The sequence below is a fragment of the Amblyomma mixtum genome, chromosome 7 (assembly GCF_055824585.1).
Source record: "Amblyomma mixtum isolate Tamu chromosome 7, ASM5582458v1, whole genome shotgun sequence".
Lineage (NCBI taxonomy): Eukaryota > Metazoa > Arthropoda > Arachnida > Ixodida > Ixodidae > Amblyomma > Amblyomma mixtum.
In genome coordinates, this window is record NC_143018.1 from 33,476,040 (window position 1) to 33,500,420 (window position 24,381).

The window sequence follows — 24,381 nt, forward strand, 5'->3', positions numbered from 1 at the left end:
AAAAGGACATCCCTTATGCTCCTTGTTCTATAGTTGTTGACACACACACACACACACACACACACCTGGCAAGCTTTGATGACGTCACAAGATCACGTGATCCCCGCAGGGAGGCGTCTGCAGCATGCAGACATTGGTGAGTGGCGACACCACGGGGTTAACCCGAGCATCCGCAGGGACATCCCCGCAGGGGGATGATGGTGAACAATGCGTCACCACGGACCCGAGCATCCGGCCTGACCCAACCTCCGGCCTGACCCAACCTCCGGCCTGACCCAACCGGAGGAAATCGGCAGTCGCCTTTTCCTGTCCTCCCCTCTATCTTTCACTTTCATATCTCTTTCTTACAACTCTCCTGTCTCCTCCTCTTTTCTTCGTTTTTTACTCGTTTTCCTGGCGGCAAGGGTTAACCGTGTGTGACCAACTACCCTGAGTTGAGTCATATTAGGTTATAGTTGGGGTGTACAGCTGGCGTGGGCAGGATTTGCTTGTAAGTTCCTGTCCCGTCCCCTTGTTGGGCTCCATGGTGGGTGGCTGGCACCATGACTGAAAAACATTAATTATTTATGGCTCCCCCTTTTTCCAAACCAGATCGCTCTCTCAAAAGAGGGCGGAACGATGCAGATGAATTTTTCTGAAAAGAAAGCTATCTTTCCCAAAATTTCATGTTTTCCATAGCGAAGCAGAAGCAAAACAAGCAAGACTGATATCCCCGTTCCTAGTAGCAAAGTGCCTTACAGACAGCTTGGGCATTGGGTACAAGGTATCCAAAATGGCCAGCGGTGACTTACTGCTCGAACTTCGTGACACTGTCCAACACTCTAAATTCTCAAACCTTGCGTCCATTGGGGAAATCCCAGTCTCTGTCACTTCACATCGATCTTTGAACACTGTCCGAGGCGTCATATCTGAAATCGACTTTATCCACCTCTCTGAAAAAGAAATGCTTGAGGGCTTTACTGATCAAGATGTCATAAATGTTCAGCGCATAAAGATCCGGAAGGATAACAAGGAAATAGACACGAAGCACCTGATCCTCACTTTCAATACCAGCACACTGCCTGAAAGCATTGAAGCCGGTTACCTGAAAATAAATGTAAGACCATATATACCCAACCCACGAAGATGTTTTAACTGTCAGAGATTCGGCCATGGCTCACAGAATTGTCGCGGCCGCAAAACCTGCGCGAAATGCGCTTCAAAGAATCACCAGTCTGAGGAATGCGACGCAGCACTACGCTGCGCGAACTGTGAAGGAGCCCACGCTGCATACTCCACGGCGTGTCCGTCCTGGAAAAAGGAGAAAGAAATTATTACAATAAAGACCAAAGAAAATATTTCATTCAAAGAAGCGAGGAGGCGTTTTGCGCTTACCAATTCATTCTCCTTCACAGCAAAACCCAACTTCGCTGATGTGGTGCGCGGGGGCGTAGCACCACACAGCGCTCCGGCACCTGCCGCGGCCACTCCCACCGCGCCTGTGGCAGTGCCATCAACGCCCCAAGCAGAGACAGCCAAGGCTGCTCTGCCAACTACAAGCCAGGGAGTGCCGGCCCAAGGGCCAGCATCCCGCAGGACTTCCCCCCGTCGGGGGAGGCCTGACACCAACACATCCGCGGCTTCGCGGTCCTCCAGCACCTCTGGTGAGGTGATGGATACAACTACCAGTCCGCCCACTTTGCAGCGGCGGAATCGCTCTCATGAGCGAAGAAAAGACAGGACCCCGATAACGGGCCCAGAAGACAAGTAAATCCCTTCAGTTCTCATCCAAAAACATAAACATGACTTTCCTACTTCAATGGAATTGTAGAGGATTGCTTAGGAATTACAATGACATAACACATTTTCTTGGGTCAATGCTTCCTGTAGCTTTGTGTCTTCAGGAAACCAACCTCGGTCCACAACATACAAATATCCTGAGACATTATAAAACATTCCGACGCGATCGCGAGCATGCCAACAGACTCTCAGGAGGCGTCGCAATTGTCACTCAGAGCGGTGTCCCTGCAAAAAAAAAATCAATCTTAACACAAAACTGGAAGCGGTTGCGGTTAGCGTCGTTAGCTACAAAACCATAACGATATGTTCTGTATATCTTCCCCCGCACATGACATTAACAACACAAGATTTAGAAGGCCTGATAAATGAACTACCGGAGCCATTCCTGGTAGTTGGTGATTTTAACGCTCACTCACCGTTCCGGGGAAGCGAACGCTGTGACTCGGGAGGGATGAGCTCCCTCGATCTAGCTTTCTCATCGCCATCTATTTTTAACGATTTTAAATGGGATGTCATTGACAACCCATATGGCAGTGATCACCTTCCTGTACGAATTAGTTTAACATTTGCAGCACAAATCATCCCAACAAAACCGCGACGTTGGAAGCTTCATCTCGCTGACTGGTCACTTTTTAGAGCTAACGCAACTTTAGAAAATATAGTTTTAGATAATTTAAGCATTGACCAGATAAACGAATTGTTCACAAATTGTATCGTAACTGCCGCACAGTTAGCTATTCCGCAGTCTTCAGGAGTGGTGTCACAAAACCGCAAAGTGTGGTGGACAAAAGACTGCAAGGAAGCAAAAAAACAACAAAATAGAGCTTGGGGTAAGTTTCGAAGGTATCCGACACATCAGAACCTCTTAAATTTTAAAAAGGCGAGAGCTAAAGCTCGGTACGTTCGCCGCAGTGCTGAGAAAGCCTCATGGCAAAGATATGTTTCATCCATCAACAGTTCAACTACATCAAAAAAGATGTGGGAACAGGTGCGTAAATTAGACGGCAAATTCTCTCCCTTTACAGTACCATTTATAGCAGCCCCTGGAACACAAACAAGTGTAGATGAACAGGCTGACATACTAGGACAACATTTCTCTGACGTTTCAAGCTCTTCACACTACACACAGTCATTCTTAAAACACAAAAACACAATTGAAAAGCAGAAACTTCCAACGACTGGCAGTACAAATGAAACGTATAATACAATATTTACAATCCAGGAGATCCAAAACGTACTGTCCTCCGGTAAACAGACAGCACCTAGCTGGCCCGGATGATGTACATTATCAAATGCTTGCCCACCTGTCTGAAGCTGCTGTAGGAGCACTTCGTCAATTTTTCAACAAGATATGGGTGTCCGGAAAGATGCCGGAGGCTTGGAAAAAAGCAGTTATCGTACCGTTCTTAAAACCTGGAAAACCGCCCACCTCTCCTAATAGTTATAGGCCCATAGTTCTTACAAGTTGTATCGCAAAATCATTTGAAAGTGTGCTCAATGTTAGGCTCATGTTCATTCTTGAATCACGCGAACTCCTTGACATCCACCAGTGCGGATTTAAGAAAGGTTGTTCGACAACTGACCATCTCGTCCGCTTAGAAAACACAGTTCGAGAGGCGTTCATACATCAACAACACTGTCTGGCAGTCTTCTTTGACATGGAGAAAGCCTACGATACCACATGGAGATATGGGATTCTACGCGACTTGGCAGATCTTGGCATCCGGGGTAGGATGTTGAACAGCCTGAAGGATTTCCTGTCAGACCGGTCTTTTCAGGTGCGCCTGGGTGCAACCCTTTCGAAGAGCATTGTCCAGGAGAATGGGGTACCGCAGGGCTGTATCCTAAGTACCACTCTTTTTGTCGTGAAAATGAATACCATAGCGAAAATAATTCCCAACTCCATTATGTATTCCGTGTATGTCGACGACCTTCAGATTGCTTGCACGTCCTCCAGCCTGTCAACGTGTGAGAGGCAGGTACAACTCACATTAAACAAGTTAGCAATCTGGGCAGACAAAAATGGGTTTAAGTTCTCTTCACAGAAAACAGTGGCTGTTACTTTCTCGCTTAAAAGAGGCTTGGAGATCGATCCGAACTTACACCTAAATGCAACCACACTACCTGTAAAACAAGAACATAAATTTTTAGGAATAACATTTGATAAAAAAACTGACATTTCTGCCGCACATAAACAACTTGAAAGTAAAAGCCTCCCGTGCAATGAATATCCTTAAAGTACTCTCAAGGAAGCGCTGGGGATCGGACAGAGCATGCCTACTTCACATCTACCGGTCTGTAGTGCGCTCATGTCTAGATTATGGGAGTATAGTGTACGGCTCGGCAAGGCCTTCATAACTAAAAAGATTAGATCCTGTTCATAATCTAGGTATCCGCCTTTCTTGTGGAGCATACAGAACGTCTCCGGTAATGAGCCTTCATGTTGAAGCAAATGAGCCTTCACTAGAAGATAGAAGAAAAGCACTTACATGCTCATACATTCTTAGAATTAGGTCGCGAACAAAACACGTGTGTTATTCAATCGTCACAACATGCCCTTCTCGGATAATATTTACAAATAAGCCCCAAGCAACCAGGCCTTTGCTAATGCGGTTTGAGGAGATCTGCCGAGAACTTGACTTATCAGAAACACTACCAAATGTTGCAGAACGTTGCGACGCATTTGCCCCTTGGTACAGTTTTCCATCGGTCTGTGACATAAGTCTTACACAGTTCAACAAGAGGCAAACTCCAGCAGAACACATCATACAAGAGTTCCTTACACTAAAGGAAAAATATGATAGTTACACAGAGTTCTACACAGACGGATTGAAAACTACAGGTTATGTTGGAAGTGCAGCAGTGGAAGGGAACTGGGAAAAAATAGTAAGGCTTCCTCAGTGTGCATCAGTTTTTACAGCCGAGTGTTATGCTGTGTTTCTTGCCACGGAGAAAATAATAAGCAACAACATCGAAAACAGTATTATCTACACAGACTCCCTCAGTGTACTGAAAGCACTACAGTCCAGAAATGCAGTCATGCCATCAATAGGTAAGGTCTTACATAACATAACAAGGATCGCAACACAAGGGCATAACATAAAATTATGTTGGGTTCCCAGCTATGTTGGAATTGATGGTAACGAGAGAGCGGACGCATGCGCTGCTCAAGCCCGCACCAAGGAAATACAGAAAATAAGCATGCCACATAATGATTCTATGAAGCTAGTTCAGAGCAGACTGAGGAACAAATGGCAGAGCACATGGAATAGTCAGACAAATAACAAGCTGCACTTAATAAAACCAATATTAGGAGAATGGAAATCATGCACACATCAGGAACGCTTTTTTGAAGTTATTTTATGTCGTTTACGTATTGGACACACACACCTTACCCACAACTTTCTACTAACAAAACAAGACAAACCTACCTGTGAAAAATGCGGAGATGAACTGACAGTAACTCATATCTTAATCTCATGTATAGAACTTGAAACACTCAGAAAAAAGCACATCCCTTTTCATCCGTCATTGATTTTAGGTGAAGAAGCTCTTATTGATAATTCAAGCGTTTTTAACTTTTTAAAAGAAGCCAATGTACTCTCGAAACTCTGAATAATGGTTAGTTTTTACAACTTGCGAATTGTTTTTATGAACCACACCTCAGCCACCCTCTCGTCGTGAGAAGATGGCTGAGGTCACTATTCTATCGGTTGGGGAGCTCGAGATCCTTGCACAGCCAAGGATGACTGCTGAGGTTGCCAACCCTTTTTAAAGCATTCACCATGAGTCTCTTTTAAAAGTTTGTCTTATATTTTTACTAGGTTGCAGGAATTAACTTTTTAGGCCCTTTACACCTCCGTTCATTTAGACTTTTGTATAAAATCCGATATAAGACAATTTTCATACCCTGAGCTTGGCGCATGATAGCCTTAGTCGCTTATGCGCCAATAAACCCAACACAACACACAACACAAGATCACGTGACCTGGGTGGCAAGCGGGCGATGAACTGTGCAAAATAATGGCCCTACAGCGCTTGCACCAAACTTTGATTCGGCCTAAGCGCAAATCGGCCGTTATGCCTTTAGCAACCTGGAAGAGGTGCGAACCGTGTGATGCTTTCTTAGGACACAGGATGCCACCTAACAACTCCGTCCATGAGGGGAGTTTGACCCCTCCCGTAATCCCCCGCCATCCGGCGCCCCCGTATCCCGCTGGGTTGACTGACCCCTTTCTGTGCGGTTGTGCGGAGGGCCCAAGAAAAAGAAAGTAATGGGCATTCCACTATCGCGAACCGGATGCGCCAGACAAAATACAGCACCGCGAATTTCACTACCAGCATCACAAATAAGAGGGCAAAAGAGACAAGAAATCTCATGTAACGTGATCCACCTAAAAAAGCAAATTCTTTCTCGAGTAAGCGCACCGAGGTTGTGCTAAAACAATCATGGCCTGACAAACCGATATGATACGCATCCAAGATTTCTCGCTCTTGTTTTCCCTTGCCTCTACCAAGAATCGTGACATTGCTGAACAAAGGATAACAGCTACATTCATTGCAATGGCGAGGCAAGTTTGCACCGCCATCGGACCCCAGGGAGGAGTGGTGCTCACGCAGCCGGTCATTAAATATACACCGACCAGTTTGGCCAATGTATACTCTCTCGCATGTAAGGGGGAACTTGTACACCACCTGTGCGACACACGCCGTGAAACGGTTCTCGTGCTGCGTTCTGCAAACGTGGTTCCTTTCCCTGCCCCTAGAAATGCGAGAGCATTATCCCGACAGCTTGCAGGGAGCAGAAAACACCATACTCACTCCTTGCTTGGCCGCAACTTTTTTGATGTTATGGCTCACTTTATGCACGTACGGCATGACTTCGATTTTCTTCCGTTCAGTTGTACCAACGTCAGCCCGCTTCGAGCGTCCTTTCTTTAGGTTCTGAAGCAGCGATTAAGCCACTGCCTTCAAAAGGGGTTTAGGGAACCCCGCGGCTTCCAAACCTTTGCATTGATTGTCAAGGCTGCTTTTGATAGCGTGGTGACAGCTTTTTTCGAGTGCATTGTAGGTGGTGTGTATTGCTACCCTCATTAGCCTCGCGATTGAGGCATTTAGTGGGAGTCCTAAGGCGGCTTTGTAGGCCTGCCGTATCATGCTATCCAACTTGTCCTTTTCTGCTTTCGTAAATTTCAAATAAGGGGCGGCATAGAGTATCCTGCTTAGCGCACAGGCCTGTACTAGTCGACATAAATCTCTTTCCCTTACCACTTGCCTTCGATTATAGCTATGCGGCGGATTAATCGCGCCGTCGCTTCTACCGGGCATTTTAGCTTAGTGTGTGGGTCATTACTCTTTCCACTTGTTTGTAAATACAACCCCAGGTTTGTACCTCTTTGACGGATGGTCCATTGACAAGGACGTTTATTTCAAACCAGGTGCTATTCTGTTCCCTCACCAGTGCATGGGAACAGAACAGCACCTGTTTTGAAAAGATTTACCTCAGCTTCCGCGCCTGATGCCTGGTTATAGCTTAGCACGAGAAGTTTTCGCAGAGGTTGTTCCTCAATTTTTTCGCGGAGTATTTGATGAAGGGCCTTTACTGGGTTCGAAATCTTTACTGGGACCTTTACTGGGTTCGAAGTTTGTGTGGGTTCGAAATGGCCGAATCTGCTTTCGGCCAGGGGACTGACTGACTAAAAAACTTTATATATAAAATATGTACAGGGAGTGAGGGCATCGGTCCTTAAGAGGCCGTCCCTAACAAACGCTAGATGGGCTGCTCATTACAGGAGCCCATTGGCTGTAGCTGCTGCTTGGGCGCGCCCGACCAGGGCCTTCTGGCTCGCCAGGTCAGAGCAGCCGAGCAGGGCCTCCTCCCAGTCCTCCCGGGTAGGGTTGGGGATAGGGGGAAGGTGCGGGGTTGATTGGCATGCCCACACCATGTGGTAAAGGTCCGAAGACTTTTCCTTACAGTGCGGGCACTCCCCTGTGCACGCAGGGTCGAAATGTTTGATGCCTGCCGGGCAGAGCAGTGGCGAAGAAGTAAACGTTCCTCCGCCTTCGTGAGGCCCTTGCAGGGCTTAGGGAAGATTGCATGGCCGAATTGGTAATATTGGATGATTTCCTTGAAGGTAAAAGCCGGATTGGGGTGGGAGTCCGCATCGGGGGGAGGCGAGGGTGATGCCCGGAGAGTGAGCGCGCGCGCAGCGGCGTCGGCCGCTTCGTTGCCCTCGAGACCCGTGTGCGCGGGAGTCCATACTATTGTCCGGGACGCGGGAGCCCCGAGATAATTGCTGTTCTCAAGTATTCGGTATGAGTAATGTCTTGTGCTTTGAACGTAAGGTGTTTTGGTGGACGACTGCGGCCGTGTACCAACACCCATGGTGTGGACCGGTGGCATCCGCGTAAAATACTCTGCGTTTGTTTCCATAGTAGCGTCCCAAGGCTCCCGCCCGCGCGAGGCGCCGGCCAATATGGTCGTCTCGTGTCATGTTGGCCGGAAGAGGGCGTACGTGCAGGGCGTATCTCCAGATTTCGGGAATGCGCACGCGAAATATTTACTACTTGCGCTTTCAGCCTTTGCCGTGACGCGGCGGTGCCACCATTGACCTTTAGTTGACCTCTGTGTGACGTCATGTGTGACATCACGCTGAAGAGAAGGGCGACCGTCTCGCGCCGTCACAAGCCGCGGCGGTGCCACAACACCAGCGCTACAACACGCTGTCGCGTTCCACTCCTAAAGGCGAAGCTTAATCGTACGTCATTCATCAATTCTTGTCGGATCAATTCTTTGCAGTGCACAATTTGTATATGGATGCTTGGTGACCACGACGCTCCGCCACAGAGTTACATCGATGTTTAGGAATTATGAATGGGAACATTTTATGAATCTTCGAAAAAAAAAACAGTTCTCATCCAATAGCGAAAACCTTGCTGCCCTTAATAAATAAATAAAAATTATTTATTTGAAAAATTTACATAGGACACATACGAGCCTGCCCAAGCCAACAATGGGCGTGTGGGGCAGTGCTCGGCAGAATGGAGCAAGCCAGAGAACGGCATAGATTACTAAGAACCGTCATAGCAGTTCACCGCTTACCTAAAAACATTCTTACCAGAAGAGTTCAATGCTTCTCGAAACCCTGCAAATTCAATAAAACGGCCGGGAAAAAGTAAAATGCTTCCAAAGAGTGTCTGAGGAATCGTGTCCCAGCCCCATGAATGAGTGAAGAGGCTGTACTTCGCATTATCGATCACTCTATCACGTCTATTCTACACTTGCAAAACTTACCGCTTCCATGAGTTGCATGATTGTGTCAGTTGCTGAGTTTCAGTACTGAAGTGCGGGGTCTCACTTCTCATTCCTGAATATGGTGTCGAAATAGACCATTTGCGGAAAAGTTTGCGCAGTGTGAAGCCGAAGCGATTTGGTTTTGGTTGGAAAACATGAGCCCGCCGTGCATTCCCTCGCTGTAGTGCGGCGAATGATGTGAGGTCCTTAAATGCCAGCTCATTGCTTGGCTGCACGAATTACTTCATTCACCAAGGAAGCAAAGCTCAGGTTCCCGCCCAGCTCCGTTTCGAAACGAATGTTCCTGCTGTATTTCGCGCTTGCTGCCAAGTGCACGCAGCTCGGTCGTTCTAGAAGAGTTTTGCCATCGACGCACGTGCGTATATACCGAATATATACTAGTATGAACACTCATCATAATTGCAACAATGTCAAGCCATGCTTTCTGAAGAGCGGGAGCACGGCAGAGCGGAAAGTCGCGTATATCCGTTCATGGGCGTCCGGAGGGGGGGGCAAGGGGGGGCGGTTGCACCCCCCTGGAAAATCACTCACTCGAACCGTGAGTGATGGCCGCACACCAGGGGCGGTGGTGCGCTCAGTCAAAAGGGTAAAAGCAGCCCCGCATGGTCACATCTGCGAAATGCCGCGTCCGGGCGTGCGTCGTTCCGCCGTTTTCAAACCACGCCATCGTTAGCTCAACTGAAGGGCGACCTGTTCCAGACATACAGCGGCACCGGTGAGCATGTGTTTCGAGCCGCCTTGAGATGGGTGTCTGTTTCTTTGATCTCTAGAGAGATAGCGACACGGAGGCAGACAGTGCACGGGGCATCTTGTTTTCGCCTATGTCGTTACGCCGGTCACCGATGAATTCTTAAGGAGGGAAGGACAAATCAGCCGTGTCCACCCCCGCTTTGTCGGGCTGCTCAGGGGCAAGCGGGCGATGAGTTGGCGCCGCCGCCGCTCGCTGTCTCCTCCGATCCACGTGTAGCGCAGTTCGGTAGAAGCGCCGCTTTCAGAATCTCCGGCAAAGGGGATTAGCTGCTTTTGTTCACGGCGACGCAGTCTCCCGAGGCGCCCCCACACCAGCGTTCTTTGCGTCTTCTGTGAAAACCAGCGCCTTTGGTCAACGCAGCCCGATGGCGCCTGCCTGGCTCGCCTGTCACCTCTGGCTGGGCCTCAAATCACAACAGCGCCCATGTACTGTGCGTGTCAGTGCATGGTAAAGAGACCCAGGTGGTCGACATTACCCGGAACTCTGTACTACTCCATCCCTCATAGCCTGAGTCGTTTTGGGGCTCTGAACCCCATAAAAACACAAAAACAAATTTTCCGACCGGAGTGGCGAGTGTCCCTTCCCCTCGGAAGTTGCGCGGCGTTCCTTTCACCCCCAAAGTGCGCATTCGGGGATACTGCGGCAAGTAAGCCCTCGCACGTGTGCGCGCCTCTGTGTTTGTGCTTGGGTGTTTTTAGTGGCCGGTTGTCAGCGAAGCTGAGAACAACCAAGACAGCGGACGAGAAAACGACGAGCGGCGAGCAGTGTGTGTGGGGTTGCTCGACTGTGCGGATGCGCAAGCAAGATGGAGCGAGGTGTATGAAGCTGCGAGCGTGCATTTATCTTGTAAATAAGTTTTCGTTGTATATATAGTCATCTTTTGTTTTCAACGTACGCGTTCAACAGTTTTTCCAATGAATGTGTATGATGAGTGTGCACCGAGAGCGTGTAATGAAGCACAGAAGTGAATTTATCACACGTGTAATTACGCAATTCGCCCAGAAAAATCCGAGGCGCCTACAGTTGCTGTTCAAGGAAGACTGACTGAGTGACTGTAGTTGCGTGTTTGCGAACATATTGTGCTGTGTGCTGGTCATCAATCCGGGTGAGTCGAGAATCCGTATGCAGGAAGACTGAGCACTCTTCTCCACGAAGTGATATAGCATCTTTTTGCATTTTTATTAATTTTAGTTGTTTCTTCGTTGATAAACTCCAATGTACCTCTCCTAGCCGCGCTTTAATTTGCTGTTTGTAATTTTTCTTTCATGTGTGCATTTTGTTTAATTTTTATTTATATATAAATAAATAAATTTACTCCGCAAATAGCGCCTTTTTGCTACGAACATACCCCCCCCCCCCCCCCCCCGGGGCACCAACGGGGCCCCCCCCTGCAAAAAATTCTGCGGACGCCCTTGTATCCGTTCATTCTGACGCTCCTGCGGTCAGTCAGCACGCAAAAAGCAACGCTGTGCCGTATCAGCACGAGCCATTATTCAGGCAGTACAACGGGACACCATCATCATTTATTTGACCGTTAAAGGCCTTTGGGGGAGGGGGGGGGGGGGGGGTATTAGATAAGGGGTCTCGGTTACTAATCAGTTAAGTGTGCCCAGCAGCAACTAATGCCCTATCAAGAAAGCGCACCAATGACAAGGAAGGCCGTTACTAACGACATAAACACCGGTATTCACCGCGCACGCGCCACTCTCAGGAAATCTAGTTCATCGTTGTTGCTTGAAGATTAATCAAGTTTCTGACGTAACCTTCCTCCTTGAAGGACCAGCCGCAGTGAGCCTGGCCAACAGCTGAGATGGTGGAGTGGAGCTTCTGCCACACATTTGAGGCTACCACGAGAAAAATATTCGCTCCACCTCATTTCTAAAAACGAAAATGGGAGGTTCTCCTCTTTCGTTAGCAAACGCACGTTTCCGGCAAATAAACAACACTAAAACAACACAACAAGCGCACGAGAACTGCTGAACGCTGCCTTGCACGCGTCTGCTCGGGAACAACTTTCAACCAAAAGTTCCGGTGGAGCTTCCCTCTTTGCACGACAGGTGGCGCTCGCTTTTCCGCTTTTGTTTTTTTTTTTTTTGCTCGGACTCTGATAACAGATGTTCTCCCGTTGTAAAGGGTGTGATCTCGACATCATCATGGTCAATTCAATGTCTTTTCACGAACACAAAGGACTGAAAATGATATGATCCACCATGTTTATTTCACTCTTACATGTGACCCACTGCTTGGGCTCTTGAAATTGATAGCATGCACTTTTTTGAACAAAGAAGTCAAAATTATTACTACACATCACAAAAATTTAGATAAGAATCGAATTTAATCTAGCCGTCCACAGTGCTCCCTCGTGCGCTGTCAAAACCTCCCCCGTTCAACATAGTCTTATAAGCACTGTGCATGCAATGACATTATCCGTACAAAGTTCTCAGCCGCTCTCAGTTAACCTGGGCATCCAATAGGCGCGAAATGGCGGGCCTTTCAACGGAACAAGGCGACGCAGTCTGGCGGGCTAGGGCGAGGTGCGTGACATAGTGGACGGGGTGTGCAGTCCTTGAATCTGTGCCATCCTGTAAAGGATTGCTGCCTGGTCTTGCGTGAGGCTGCTTACACGTTCGTACTTAGGCTTCCTGTACTTGAAGCACGGAGCCTGCAACAGAGAACGACGTCAGATATTCGTCCCATGCTGGCGCAATTTACAAACACATGCAGCCATATACATGCGGGAATTTTAAGGTGAAAGCCTTTTATGGCGTATGAGTAGCGTGGACATGATGTGGCACCCATTCACCATTCCATAGCCAATCTACAATCTAATCTATAGCCATCCAACAAGCCAAACCATAATCCACAAACCAATCCATAATTGAAAAAAGTACGAACTGTCAGTGAAGAAAAATAAGGAAATAAAATGGGTATATACGAGAATAAAACCCGGGCCTGCGATACGGCGACGATTTTATTGCGCGACGAGAGCTTTTTTCTTTAACATTTATTACACGCATTTATGCATTACTTGCAAAATAATCAACCAGCAGCCGATCAGTTTCGTTGGAAACAAAACACTACACAACTAAAACACGCGTCTTAACACAACTAAAACGGTGGCAAGGAAAGACAAGGGTTTCACGTTTACAGGTGAATAAAGGCGCGTCTAGTTAATGCAGCGTTCTTTTAGGAATTTTTTGTTTGGTTTAGTGGGGTCTAACGCCCCAAAGCGGACCAGGCTATCATTGGCGCCGTAATGAAGGGCTCCGGAAATTTCGACCACCTGGGGTTTTAACGTGCACTGATATCGCACAGTACACGGGCCTCTAGAATTTCGTCTCCATAGAAATTTGACCGCCGTGTCCGGCATCCAAAACCCGCGTCTGTCGGGTCAGCAGCCGAACACCATAACCACTGAGGCACCGCGGCGGGTTGTCTTAGAAGTGTATACGAGCAATTATGAACATATAAATGACAATGTCGCAATTAACCGAGTACAAAAGTACGCTTCCGGTAAATTTACTTTTTGCTTGCCGTGTCGTAGCGCCATCACTGGCCCTGCAAGTGAATCCTTACGAAGACCCATATAAGAAATTTCTATGCATAATAATACAAATCAGTAGGGACTGAGAAGCGGACTTGTACTCTCAGTAACAATAAGCAATGCATCGTTACATTTGTACACCCAAAAAAAGTAAATATAATACATACCCATTCCGCATCTTCGCATGCGTCCAAGGTCATCCTTACCATCTGCTTCACTAATGGCCACAGGCTGTCTGCTGAATGACCGGAGTGGAACTCCATTTTGAGGTCCCAACTGCAAAGGAAAAGCATTGCGGTTGGCGCTCACATCCACTATTTCAAACTTAGCTTGTGAGACCTCCGGTTCCCAAGCAGCTCTAGGACGTCTCTCTCGGCAATGGGCTTTAAATTTTATGTAACACTGAATACCTGAGAACTGTCCTGATGACGACAACAACTCTCTGGTGAGGAAGATAGCATACCAATCGTTTTCGACACATACAAAAGATGCACTTACGGAATGACATATCTGTGTCACCAATGTTTATTACGTGTACCTTCTATTAGAACACACTAATGCAGTCAAAATCGAGCTGGAATCAAACCCACAAAATCCCAGAATCCCGTTGATACAAATCTCATGCGACAGTGGAAAATGTGCGGAACACTAGAAATTCTTGCTTTTGTTGTTTACTCAATATGACCTGAAAGTTCAGAAATGTGATATGAAATGATTGTGTCACTTAAAAATTCAGAATTATCTTTCTATTGGCTGAAATATTTTTGTGATCACCGAATTTTCATTTGACTTACAATATAGCATACCAGGCAGATTCGCTACCTATTACGTGTGGGACAGCTGCAAACATTTCAAATTGACTTTTAATTAAAATCACATTTCTCATCACGCGCGGCGGTTTTCATATGAAAGTACTCAAACGCCTTGTTTCGTTTTTTTCGTGGAGATTTACAATGAAGGCGATGGGTCGAATTTCAAAAATGGCGTTCAGAGAAGACTGGCGGATCTTTCTGAACGCACACAATGCACAAAACTGAAAGTACACCACACAACTCCTGCACAGGGATACTTTAGAAAGCTTTAACACTGTAAACTTTTAGAGCTACTGAGAAAAAAGAAGGAACTCAGCTACATACCAACTTTCTGGCCTTCCATTAAGCAGCAGCATCAAGTACACAGCTGCACCAGCCAGCAGTGATGGTTCCACCGAAGCCATCTCGTGGTTCATCACGGAAACCTCCAGAATGAACATGGCTGTCAGTTCCTCTCTTGGGCTAGCCTGCAGAGGGGAAGATGAGAGATGGTAGCCAGGAATACTCACTATGCGAGTAAATCCGGTAATACACATACCCAGAAATTCTGGACGGGCGCACTTTTCAACAGGAGATATTTGGTGAATACAGTTTTTTTCTCACATCTCGCGTCCGATTTCGCTGTAACAATCAATAGATATCTAAATCTCTCCCTCAGCAGGCTTGTCTTTTTTTTTACTTTTAACGTTCTGCATTGGTTTTCTGTAGCGGTCTTAACCACTTGACGAAAGCGATTTTCCTACATGCCGGAAGAGTGGACCATTACGTCCAGCATTTCCATAACAATACCTTACAATATTGCACAGTTCCCTCGGAAATAAAACTGGTGCCTAAGAACCTTGTCCTTATTTATTATAGACTCTATTGCCTTCCATAGATATTTCTTTTTGTCTATTCATAGTCTATAGAGAAAAGTTTGCTAAAAGTGTGCGGCCATCAATCTATCCTTTGTGTTGCCTATAGACTGCTCTACCCAGAACGCCTCAGAGAGTGCGTATGGACCGCAAATTCGGCCTATAACGAGCGTCGCACACGAACGCCCCTATGGATGGGTAGCTACTCTGATTAAATCTCGAGCAGGTCGCGAGAACATTGGTCGCAGGCCGAATTCCTCTCGATTCCAGAATCGAAGGTTCGATAGTAGTCGGGGACAGCAGCGGCGCCGTCCAACCGGACAGCCGCATGTGGTTAAGATACATTTTTCAAGCCAGCGGTGCCGAGCTTTTGCCCGAATCCACATGCAGCGCTCGTTACGTCAGCAGCGGAGGGCTGTCATTGGTCCGCCGCGTCAACTCTGTCTGACGTCACGCCGCTACAATGGCCACGGCCGGGAGCTCCGCCCGCCGGGGAACTCCCGCGCGCGTCGGCAGACCTAGGAGGGTCCGAGTGGGGGAGGCCGACTGAAGAGTGGGGACACTTCAGTGTGCAAAACTTACGCGGGTAGAGAGAAAGGCGTGAAAACGCGGGAATTCAAATTTTAACTGCTGACAACTCAGGATGTGTGTGAAGCGGCGTCCTTTAACATCCTAGGCATGCCGCAACATTATTGAGAGCCTATTCAAGGGCACAAGGGCACTGTGTTCGCAAAGACAATGCGGTCAGCATCATCCCCCAATGACCCTATCACGGCAAGAACGCAGCCCCAAGCAAGACATGAACAAACCTGAGCGTTCTCGCAGTTGCCACGCAGCTTGCGCACGGGCAGGCGATATGCCTGAAACCACTTGACCACACGGAGAATTTCCTGCTTCATTTCCATTATATCTTCCTCTTTGATGCCTCGTCTCTCGTGTACCGTGTTGATGAATTCACTTCGCCATTCATTTCCCTTGGACTCATTCATGGCCGCTATCAAGAGTGAAGATGCCCAGAGCACATCCATCTTGCGAAGGGGTATCTGTCGACTCTCCTGAAATGTAGGAAAGGCGGACACTGAGCACGGTCGCGAGGCAGCCCTCCTCATTCGCAGGTTCCGGCGAAGGTTGAAGGCGCATGTACCTTCTAATGCAAAAGTTTACAGCCCACCGCGCCACGGAAATGAACGGCGCGGTGGATTGTAAACTTTTGCAACACACGGTACATGCTACCGTCACAGTCGAAATAAGGCGAAACTTTTGCGCAGCACAAGTGACAGTTCCTTCACATCATTCACACCTTCGGGTCTGAAGCATTTGCGACTTGGCTCGTTAATAATTCTTTGAGCATAGGCAATGCTAAGGCGGGGAAAGCGGGACCTAACAAGAGGTCTACGATATTGAAGAAGCCAAGGTTGTGTACTATGCAAGTTTTCTTTTTTTAATGAAAGGCTCGCTTTGTATTTCAACCATAGTCGGTTACAACTCGAGAACGAAGCGGTAGATATGCCCCCAAAAGTAGCCACTCCAGGCACTGGCGTCGGCCGATTCCTCCTTCTTGACCGCTCCCCGTGCAGGATGCAGAAGATGAATATGCAATAACCGCGGCTTAATCGGATTAACCCCGGCGTCCCGAAACTGGGTCGACGCCTTTGGCTGGAAGGCGTTCTTTCCGCTTCGTTCTTGAGTTGTACCCGACTATAGCGCCACGAGGGCGGCTAAAATACCTCGGCCACTGCAAATGCAGCTCACATTGAGCGCTGTCAGTACTGGTAAAAGTTGCACCTTGCGTAGTGGCGACAAACTTACTTCGCGGTTAACCTCGAGATGGATAAACTACTGCAATAAGAACGATTAAAATACCCCGGCCGCTGCAATCGCAGCTCTTACTGAATTCTGTCAGTAAGAGGAACTGGTGCAGTCGCACAATGTTGACTGAGCAACTCTTACATGGTAACTTGAGTTTGTTCGCGTTAATTATAGCGTCTAATTAATTCATTTACCAATACTGCAGGCCTTTCCCGGGCCTACTCAGGAGGGTATAAAAACGCAGAGTAATTAAAATAGTGAACCGAACAAGAAGAACAAGTGTAGGCACAAATAAATAGAAACAAATAGTTCATCATCACATGGGCGTCAGTGATAATGATGCCCATTCATGACTTAACATGTTCTATGAAAGCCCCGACCGAGTTGCGATGCACAACAATAGATGGCAGTGTATGTCACCTAAAAAGAGGTGGTGGGGACAAGAAGACTTATGGGCATTGTTAATTCTCGAAGGGTGGCCGAACGGCTCCTGAGAGTATGCTTCTTTTGTTATGCTCAAATGACCGTGACAGAGTTGGTGCAAAACTCTGTATCTTCCTGCAGTGTGCTAGTCACTTAGTATTAAGAAAGTTAGATATGCTCGAACTCCTTGAATATTAATAGAAAGAGGTGTCGCATTGGGCGCAGCTTTGGAATAATGATATTCAAAGGTAAAAGTAGGAGACGTGCCAACCTGTAAGAAGATATCCATGAATACGACCGCCAGAAAGAGCGTCTCTGGCAATAATCCGACGAGTTCGTGGATGAATATCATCCAGTCAACGCAGCACGCCCGCATCGAGGGTTCCAGAAACGGTTGTGACTTCATGAAATTGCGTCGGATCGGCCATTTGCCCTGCAAGGAAGGGAAAATAAAAGACACTGCCTGAAACACAAACTACAATCATCAGTCGTTGAATTATCAATGACCCATGTTTAGCTCACCAGCTTTGTTGCGTTCCAGAAAAAGACGCAAGGCTAAAGATAAATGCTCATACGATCAAAGATTTACACACGCACATTGATTGCTTGAGTAAGCTACCCCGAAAAGGTTCTAATCATGTTCATCTGGTACAGTTTACAAACGGCAAATTGAAGAAAGGATACACAGGACATAATGAAGGCAAAACACAAGCAAGTAAGCAGTTTATGTATGCCTTGCTGATATCATTTTTTTAGGAGTGTGAATTGTAAAGGATTATACACCGTCACATTCAGGCGAGGTAGATTGAGAGCTATGTGTACCGAGGTTTAAAATATGTCAACTTCACAAAAGAGAAAATGTGTAACTCAGCTGAATTAAGCTGCATTTGTTGATCGAACTTTAATACCGTTCACAAGGCCCCAAGTTTCTCGGCTATGCCAGCAGCGCGGAACATGACCTGCCAAATATAACTATTTTGCGTAGTTAACGCCCGCTTTTCCGACATTCTCTGGGATCCCTTTGCCTGATCGTTGCACCGCATGGAGGGAATTCCACGCAGTAAGAATGGCAAAATTTTCTTCCAAGCGGCCGGTCACAAAATTTCTCTGGAGTCAAGGAGGCATGAAGTAAATGTCTTTCAAAGAAGCCCTAAACACAATCGTAGATATTTCTCTTGCACCTCCTACCACGCAACTGCAAGGACATCTCAGGTATAATTCGGTTAACAGTGACGCCGTGCCTCAAGTTCCCAGAATATCCAAAGACGCACAACTTGGGATGATGGAGTCTCCATAAACCGCGTTTGCATGAATACGAAAGTGGGCACCGTAATTATAGCGCATCTCGTGAAACGAGACACGCCACTGCGTACATGGCAAGACTACTTTTGAAAAGCAGTTAAATTACATTAGTAATTACTTTCTCAAAACCGCCCATGTGTAATGAAATTACACGGAAATTCCTTAAGAAAATCAATGCAACTGACAACTTGCAGTATACAATTTTTGAAACCGAAAACCCTCGTTTACACACGGTGATCTCGCATTCTTGATCGAGAAGGAAGGGTGGAGATGCCCGTTTATTTGTACGACTGGAAATTTGTTGGAAGGACGCAACAGAGCATGCAGCGGTGCGAACGCGAGGAGCTTATCGAGACAGGTGCTCGCTAAGAAAATGCATCATTGTAACCTTTCGACAACTGCCCTTTACACTCTCTGGAAAGCTTGTGGTGATTGCGGTAGCTCAATTAGGGTCCAGCCCCCCCCCCCCCTCATCTTTTCGAAAAAGAATACAGTGGAGGGGGAGTGACTTATCTCCCCTCACGCTAACCCCTTCAGTCAGCAGGGCAGGAAATGAAAACGCGTCCTGCGAACGAAGGTTTTTGTTTGCAAGAAACCTTCCTGTAATTCAGCTTTAGAGATATTGCAGAGCAGTTGCGCTGCAAAGTGGACATCGGAAATGTGCCCTTTTGGAGGACAGGGTGTCGCCATGCTGAAGAACCACTCTGCTGAAGCAGAAATGAGGGCAACCCAGTGCAATTTCCTTTGTGCTAGGCGGGGGGGGGGGGCCAAGGGGTCGTACAAATGCTCTGACACGTTTCGGATTCAGGGAACAAGGAGGGACACCGGCATTTGTCACCGTTGCAAGGGGAGTGGGTTTTCTTGTTCCGGCTGCGGAGCAGTGAAGGGAGGATATTGAAAAGAAGGTCTGACTTGTCAGACCCGCTCCTCACTGCAAGGGGAACACATTAATTCTAACGCAGTAATCATAGCGCGGGAACAACTCAGGCCAAGGACTAGACGGGACAAGCGCTAACTATCAACACAGCGGATTTAATGCAGATCAGGAGCATGTATACACTACTGATGCAGTAGATAGAAAGAAGAAGAAACATAACAAAATGCCACACGCCGTCATGCCATGAAGTCGAGCTCTTTCACCGATAATGCCACAAACGGTCTGCTGTGTCAGCGAGCCGGTATACTTCTACACTAGCACGTCTCCGCTACGCTAAATATCTCTAGTTATGGCCATAATCTCAAGAATAATGGCTGCGATGGGTAGCAAGGCGTCACCAGCCGGCACAAAAAAAGTCGGCGGGGGAGCGGAAGGCACAAGCAAAAAGCAGACAAAAGCGAAAGTGGATGGTTTCGCTCATCGTAAGCACTCCTGTGACGTCACGTTGTATCCACTTGGGAGGGGTCTATTCCACTAGACCTCTCTGCAATGCTCCAAGCGGCACTATGTCGTCAAACTAGACTACTTGTAGCTAAATTGGGCTACTGAAAATTTTTGCTGGCTGCTGTTCAGACGGGTTGGCGTTGGGGTTATTTCTGGGCTTTACGCTTCCCGGACATCTGCATCCTAAAAGAAACGTGTTCCTAACTACGCGTGGTTAGGTGTTGATGCAGCCTTTGGTTGGTTTGCTCCCTTTGCTTCCGTACTAGCGAAATTTCAGGAATTCCAATCAGGCGTCGTTCACAGTGTGCGTTTTACACCGCATGCTCTGCCGACAAAAGATGCGAGTGCGAGAGTAGATTGGTCGATTGCCTGCACCGCATTCTTTTCCGGGAAAGCACCAGGGGCCTGCAGTAAGGCACTGTTTCGCGCATCGAAGCTTTCGCGATGGTAGCGGCGCCTTGTGTCGCAGCTGAGAGTTAAGGCGGATTCAAGGTGGGTTCACACTGGCGAGGCGCGGAAGTCGCGCGACAGGCTTAAATCGATTTTTTACTCTCCCTCCCCACTTTACAAGTGCTTTGGAAACCGTCACTAATTGACCGAAATCGGTCGCGCGAAGTTTGCGACTCGCCAGTGTGAACTTGCCTTCACACTGGTCACAAACGTCGCGCGACTTGTTCCGGGAAGTTAGTTACATAACCGAAGCACTACGAAAGCGGGGAGGAAGCGTAGCAAATCGGCTCGTCTGCTTCGGACTTCTGCGTTCTCGGAAACGCCACCACGGGCTTACATGTGCGTCTACCTTTGTCCAGCGCAACCACAATGCCCCGAGTCTCCCCTCGCTTCCGTGCGAAGCGCTTTCGGGTTGAAACACATTTCTGGAAGGAGCAGTCAGGACTCCATCCGCCCCCAGGTGACGCAGCCACTAGACAGTAGCGAAGCGAGCCGTATACATGACGTCGACGCGAGGAAAACCGGTCTCGATGCGACTCTGTCGCAGCCGCGTAAACCCCCGCTTTTGTTCCCCCTTCCAATGAACCCGGCCAGGAAGACGAGGGTCGAAAGCAAACATACAAGAATCCGCAGTGGTGCATTTCCAATTAAAGTAATTTCGAGAGTAATTAAGTACTTGTGCTGTGGAAATGCTGGCCGAAAGTAATGCATTACAATTACAAATTACTAGAAAGCAGTTAATTAAAGTACGGCCATGTCTCGTACACGTACCGCATCAAGTTTCAAGCAGCGGTCCAGCCGACCCCGTCCTAGCGCAGTCTGCTTTGATATCCAGTTGAGGCGATATTGTATATCACCACAGGGAGGAAGAGGGGCGCCTCTAAACCTGCTTCCAAAACCCGTATCCTAGCCGATACTTGCGCCCAAAACACATTTCCTAAAAACTGGTGTAAACCAGACATATGCCCGAAAACGGGACTTGTAGACGATGGTGGTTGTATAATTCACAAATCTGAAGACGCCACAAAAATTATTTGAACACTCAGTGCTTATTCAAGACTGCTCTCTACGGGGAACTGGGGATCTTAAACCTCTTTGAATGCTTTTGTGAGGAGTGCGAATTTCAGGATAAATTCGAAGACGGCAGTTTAGAAGCGGGGAGCCAGAATAAGGCTGCCGATCAGACGCCTTACACGAGTCACTGAAGTAAGCGCTACCCACGATTAAGGACTACCTGAACCAAAGAACCGGCACGTTTGAAATCGCTGCCGAAATCCTGAATGTTTTCGCACTGCATACCTAAAGGCAGGCCCATTTTCCTCACATGCGGGAGTGCTCAGTGGGAGATTGGTAACGTACGCGAAAATGTATTTGCAAAAGGAACTGGTACTGCCTGTGTAAATTTATTCCCAATAACCCGATATTTATCCTGATTTAGAGCTCGGAAAACAACACCCGGTGTTTACGCCTCGCATTCCGGAAAAAATAAAACCCGAAAAGAGAACGGCCTATGTACAATGCAGAGCCGTCGAGCGGCCGTGGCAGGATGAACCGGACACGAGACGGAGGAAGAAATTTGCTTGGGGAGGGCATGTAATGCGAAGGCAAGATAAACGCTGGTCCTTAAGGGTAGCGGAGTGGATTCCAAGAGAAGGCAAGCGAAGCAGGGGGCGCCAGAAAGTCAGGTGCGCGGATAGGAATCAGAGGTTTCCGGGGATACGGGGGCTGCAGCTGGCAAGGGACAGGGTCAAAGAACAAGGAGAGACATGGGAGAGGCTTTTTTGCTGCAGTGTCGCAGTCAGACTGGTGACGAGCCAATATCCGGAAGAGATGTAATTGCTGCTTTAGAAAACTGGTCCCCGTATAGGATCGACCTGTATTCTCATTCAATCGAGATCAAGGTACCGGATGCGGGAAGAAGTGTCAATGATTTTATATGTGTGCCGATTTTTCTCAAGCACTGTAATTGTCGCTCGCGAGATGAAATCCGCCTAATACTGCATTTCCGTTAACTAAGAACTGCACCGTCCACGTGTAATCCATCACGTGGGAAGAGGGATTTCCTCCATTATTCAAAACAGCTATTGAATAAAATCTGGGAAATATCTGAGCAGACCTCCAACACCAGGCAAACATGCGCAGTATTGTGAGAACAGCAGCGCTAAAGATACTTCAACAAGTGGATGCGCCAGATATAACGATGATTTCTCGGCGGACAAATCGGAACAGCTGGATCGACTCACCTTGGGAATGGATGCGTCGTAGTTCGCCATACTGCAGGTTCAATCTCCGCACTTCTCTCACGCCGGCTGTTCAGACGTCGCCGAATGCACTGTTCGAACCAACGCTGCACACCAACACCACCAACACTTTGAAAACTGCGGACTGTAAACTGCGGGCTCTATTTTTATAGGCAAGGTGGCCCAGGTCACGTGTGCATGAGAGAGAGAGATGTGAAGGGGCTAAGTAAAGGGAAAGGGGATAGGTATTGGATAGGTGACCCTTTTGGTTTGTGACTCATGTGAATGTCGGTCAACTACTGCCACTGCCACTCAAAGCCAGTAAGAGGAGCGATGAGACAAGATAAAGAAGGAGGGAATAAAAAAAAAAAGGGCCTGGAAACACTTTCCCCATATAGGCCAGTAGCACTCAAGAGCGCTGGGGCTTTTTCCTGTCGAAGGCCCCTTCCAGGAATGGTGTCTCTGGATTTTCGTGACCCTTCTAGTGGGACAAAGGAGGCAGCGGCGCCACAAGAGAGAGAGGGGCCTATCCTGGACCATAGAGGGAAGGGATTGCCTCCTTTCATCTACCGCACCCTGCTTTGCCACACTAGCAGAGTCATGAGTATCGGCCGACGCCATTGGTGGTAAGGGGTTCCTTTAATGGGGTAAAGCAGCTGAATTTTTAATGTTGTATCGACTATTGTCAGCATGCACATATTGTGTAGGGTGCCACCCTACATGTAGTGTGCATGCCAACGAGTTGATTAAAGCCTGAGGGATCTCACCTCTCTCTTTCCTATCCTTTTATGTCGCGTGCAATCAGCATGGTTCTACAACAAAGTTAAAAATGGGCCTCTTCCAGAAAGGCTTCCCTTATGTGCCCCAGCCCCAACTACAGATTTTTCCCTTGCGAAAGGAATGCGATAGGGAGTGACCAGTGTAAATCTCTTGGGCTTGCTTTCAGAAATAGTTAAGAGCAATGCTGGATATTGCAGCCATAAGAGCTGTGCACTACCAATATCCACGCGACTTAATCCGCTTTCTGCCCGGCTCAGAGTTGCTTGAGGACCAGACCGCATGTTTTCGCTGAATGCCGGACCTGCGTGCGTACCCAGCAATTCTGGACAGAAGCGTTCTTGAACGGGAAAGGGTTTATGAGCGGATTTTTTAAGGCGGAAGCCTTTAATGTCTCATCGTTGTAAGCAGCAGTTGTCGACAGAAAATGTCACGCTTTTCAATTGGTGGAAACGGTCGTGACGTCACAGTGCGCGCATTTCAAACGGGGCCAATTGCACTCTGGCTAGTAACCATACAACCAATTGAAGGGATCGTATAGTGATGCTCCAAGTGGGACTGAGCTTAATTACCCAATTAGCCTAATTAGCTTTACTAGTCAGGCCATATAAATAAATAAAAGCGATTAAGAAATTGGTCGAGCTCAGGAATCGCACCCCGGTCTTCGGCGTGAGAGACGAGCACGCTATCCACTGCGCCATGCCAGCTCGATGGTTCGGAATGAACAAAGGCGCGTCTAGTGAATACGGTGTCTTCACTCACTCTGATCCTCCTCCAATCCCTTCCGGCGAGGTTTAGGTGTCCACCGAGATATGAGAGACAGATACATTTCCTTTCCTCAAAAACCAATTTACCGATGAGCGAGGCGTAGAACCGAATGGGCGATGGCGTTCTATGGACTCATTGGCAGCGTTTCAAGACGCTGTCACGTTCCACTCTTAGGG

General features: G+C 47.8%; 1 protein-coding gene and 1 pseudogene across 1 annotated transcript; one reads left to right on the top strand and one right to left on the bottom strand.

Moving 5' to 3' along the window:
- The first annotated feature begins 566 nt into the window (after nucleotides 1-566).
- On the top strand, nucleotides 567-2,129 carry LOC149335606 (uncharacterized; annotated as a pseudogene).
- Nucleotides 2,130-12,369: 10,240 nt separating this feature from the next.
- Nucleotides 12,370-22,693, bottom strand: LOC149335607 (G2/mitotic-specific cyclin-B1-like). Its single transcript, XM_089553979.1, has 5 exons — nucleotides 22,664-22,693; nucleotides 15,865-16,110; nucleotides 14,526-14,668; nucleotides 13,596-13,665; nucleotides 12,370-12,507 (listed from the first exon to the last, which is right to left on the bottom strand). The coding sequence occupies exons 1-5, from the start codon at nucleotides 22,691-22,693 to the stop codon at nucleotides 12,370-12,372; spliced, it is 627 nt and encodes a 208-aa protein (XP_089410105.1).
- Nucleotides 22,694-24,381: the final 1,688 nt, after the last annotated feature.

Coding starts and splice junctions, on each gene's coding strand:
- LOC149335607 (XM_089553979.1), bottom strand. CDS start 22,693: ATGGCGAACTACGACGCATCCATTCCCAAG. Junction 14,669..15,864: donor GCAACTGCGAGAACGCTCAG/GTTTGTTCATGT, acceptor TCCCCTCTGCAG/GCTAGCCCAAGAGAGGAACT. Junction 12,508..13,595: donor GGCCATTAGTGAAGCAGATG/GTAAGGATGACC, acceptor TCTCTGTTGCAG/GCTCCGTGCTTCAAGTACAG.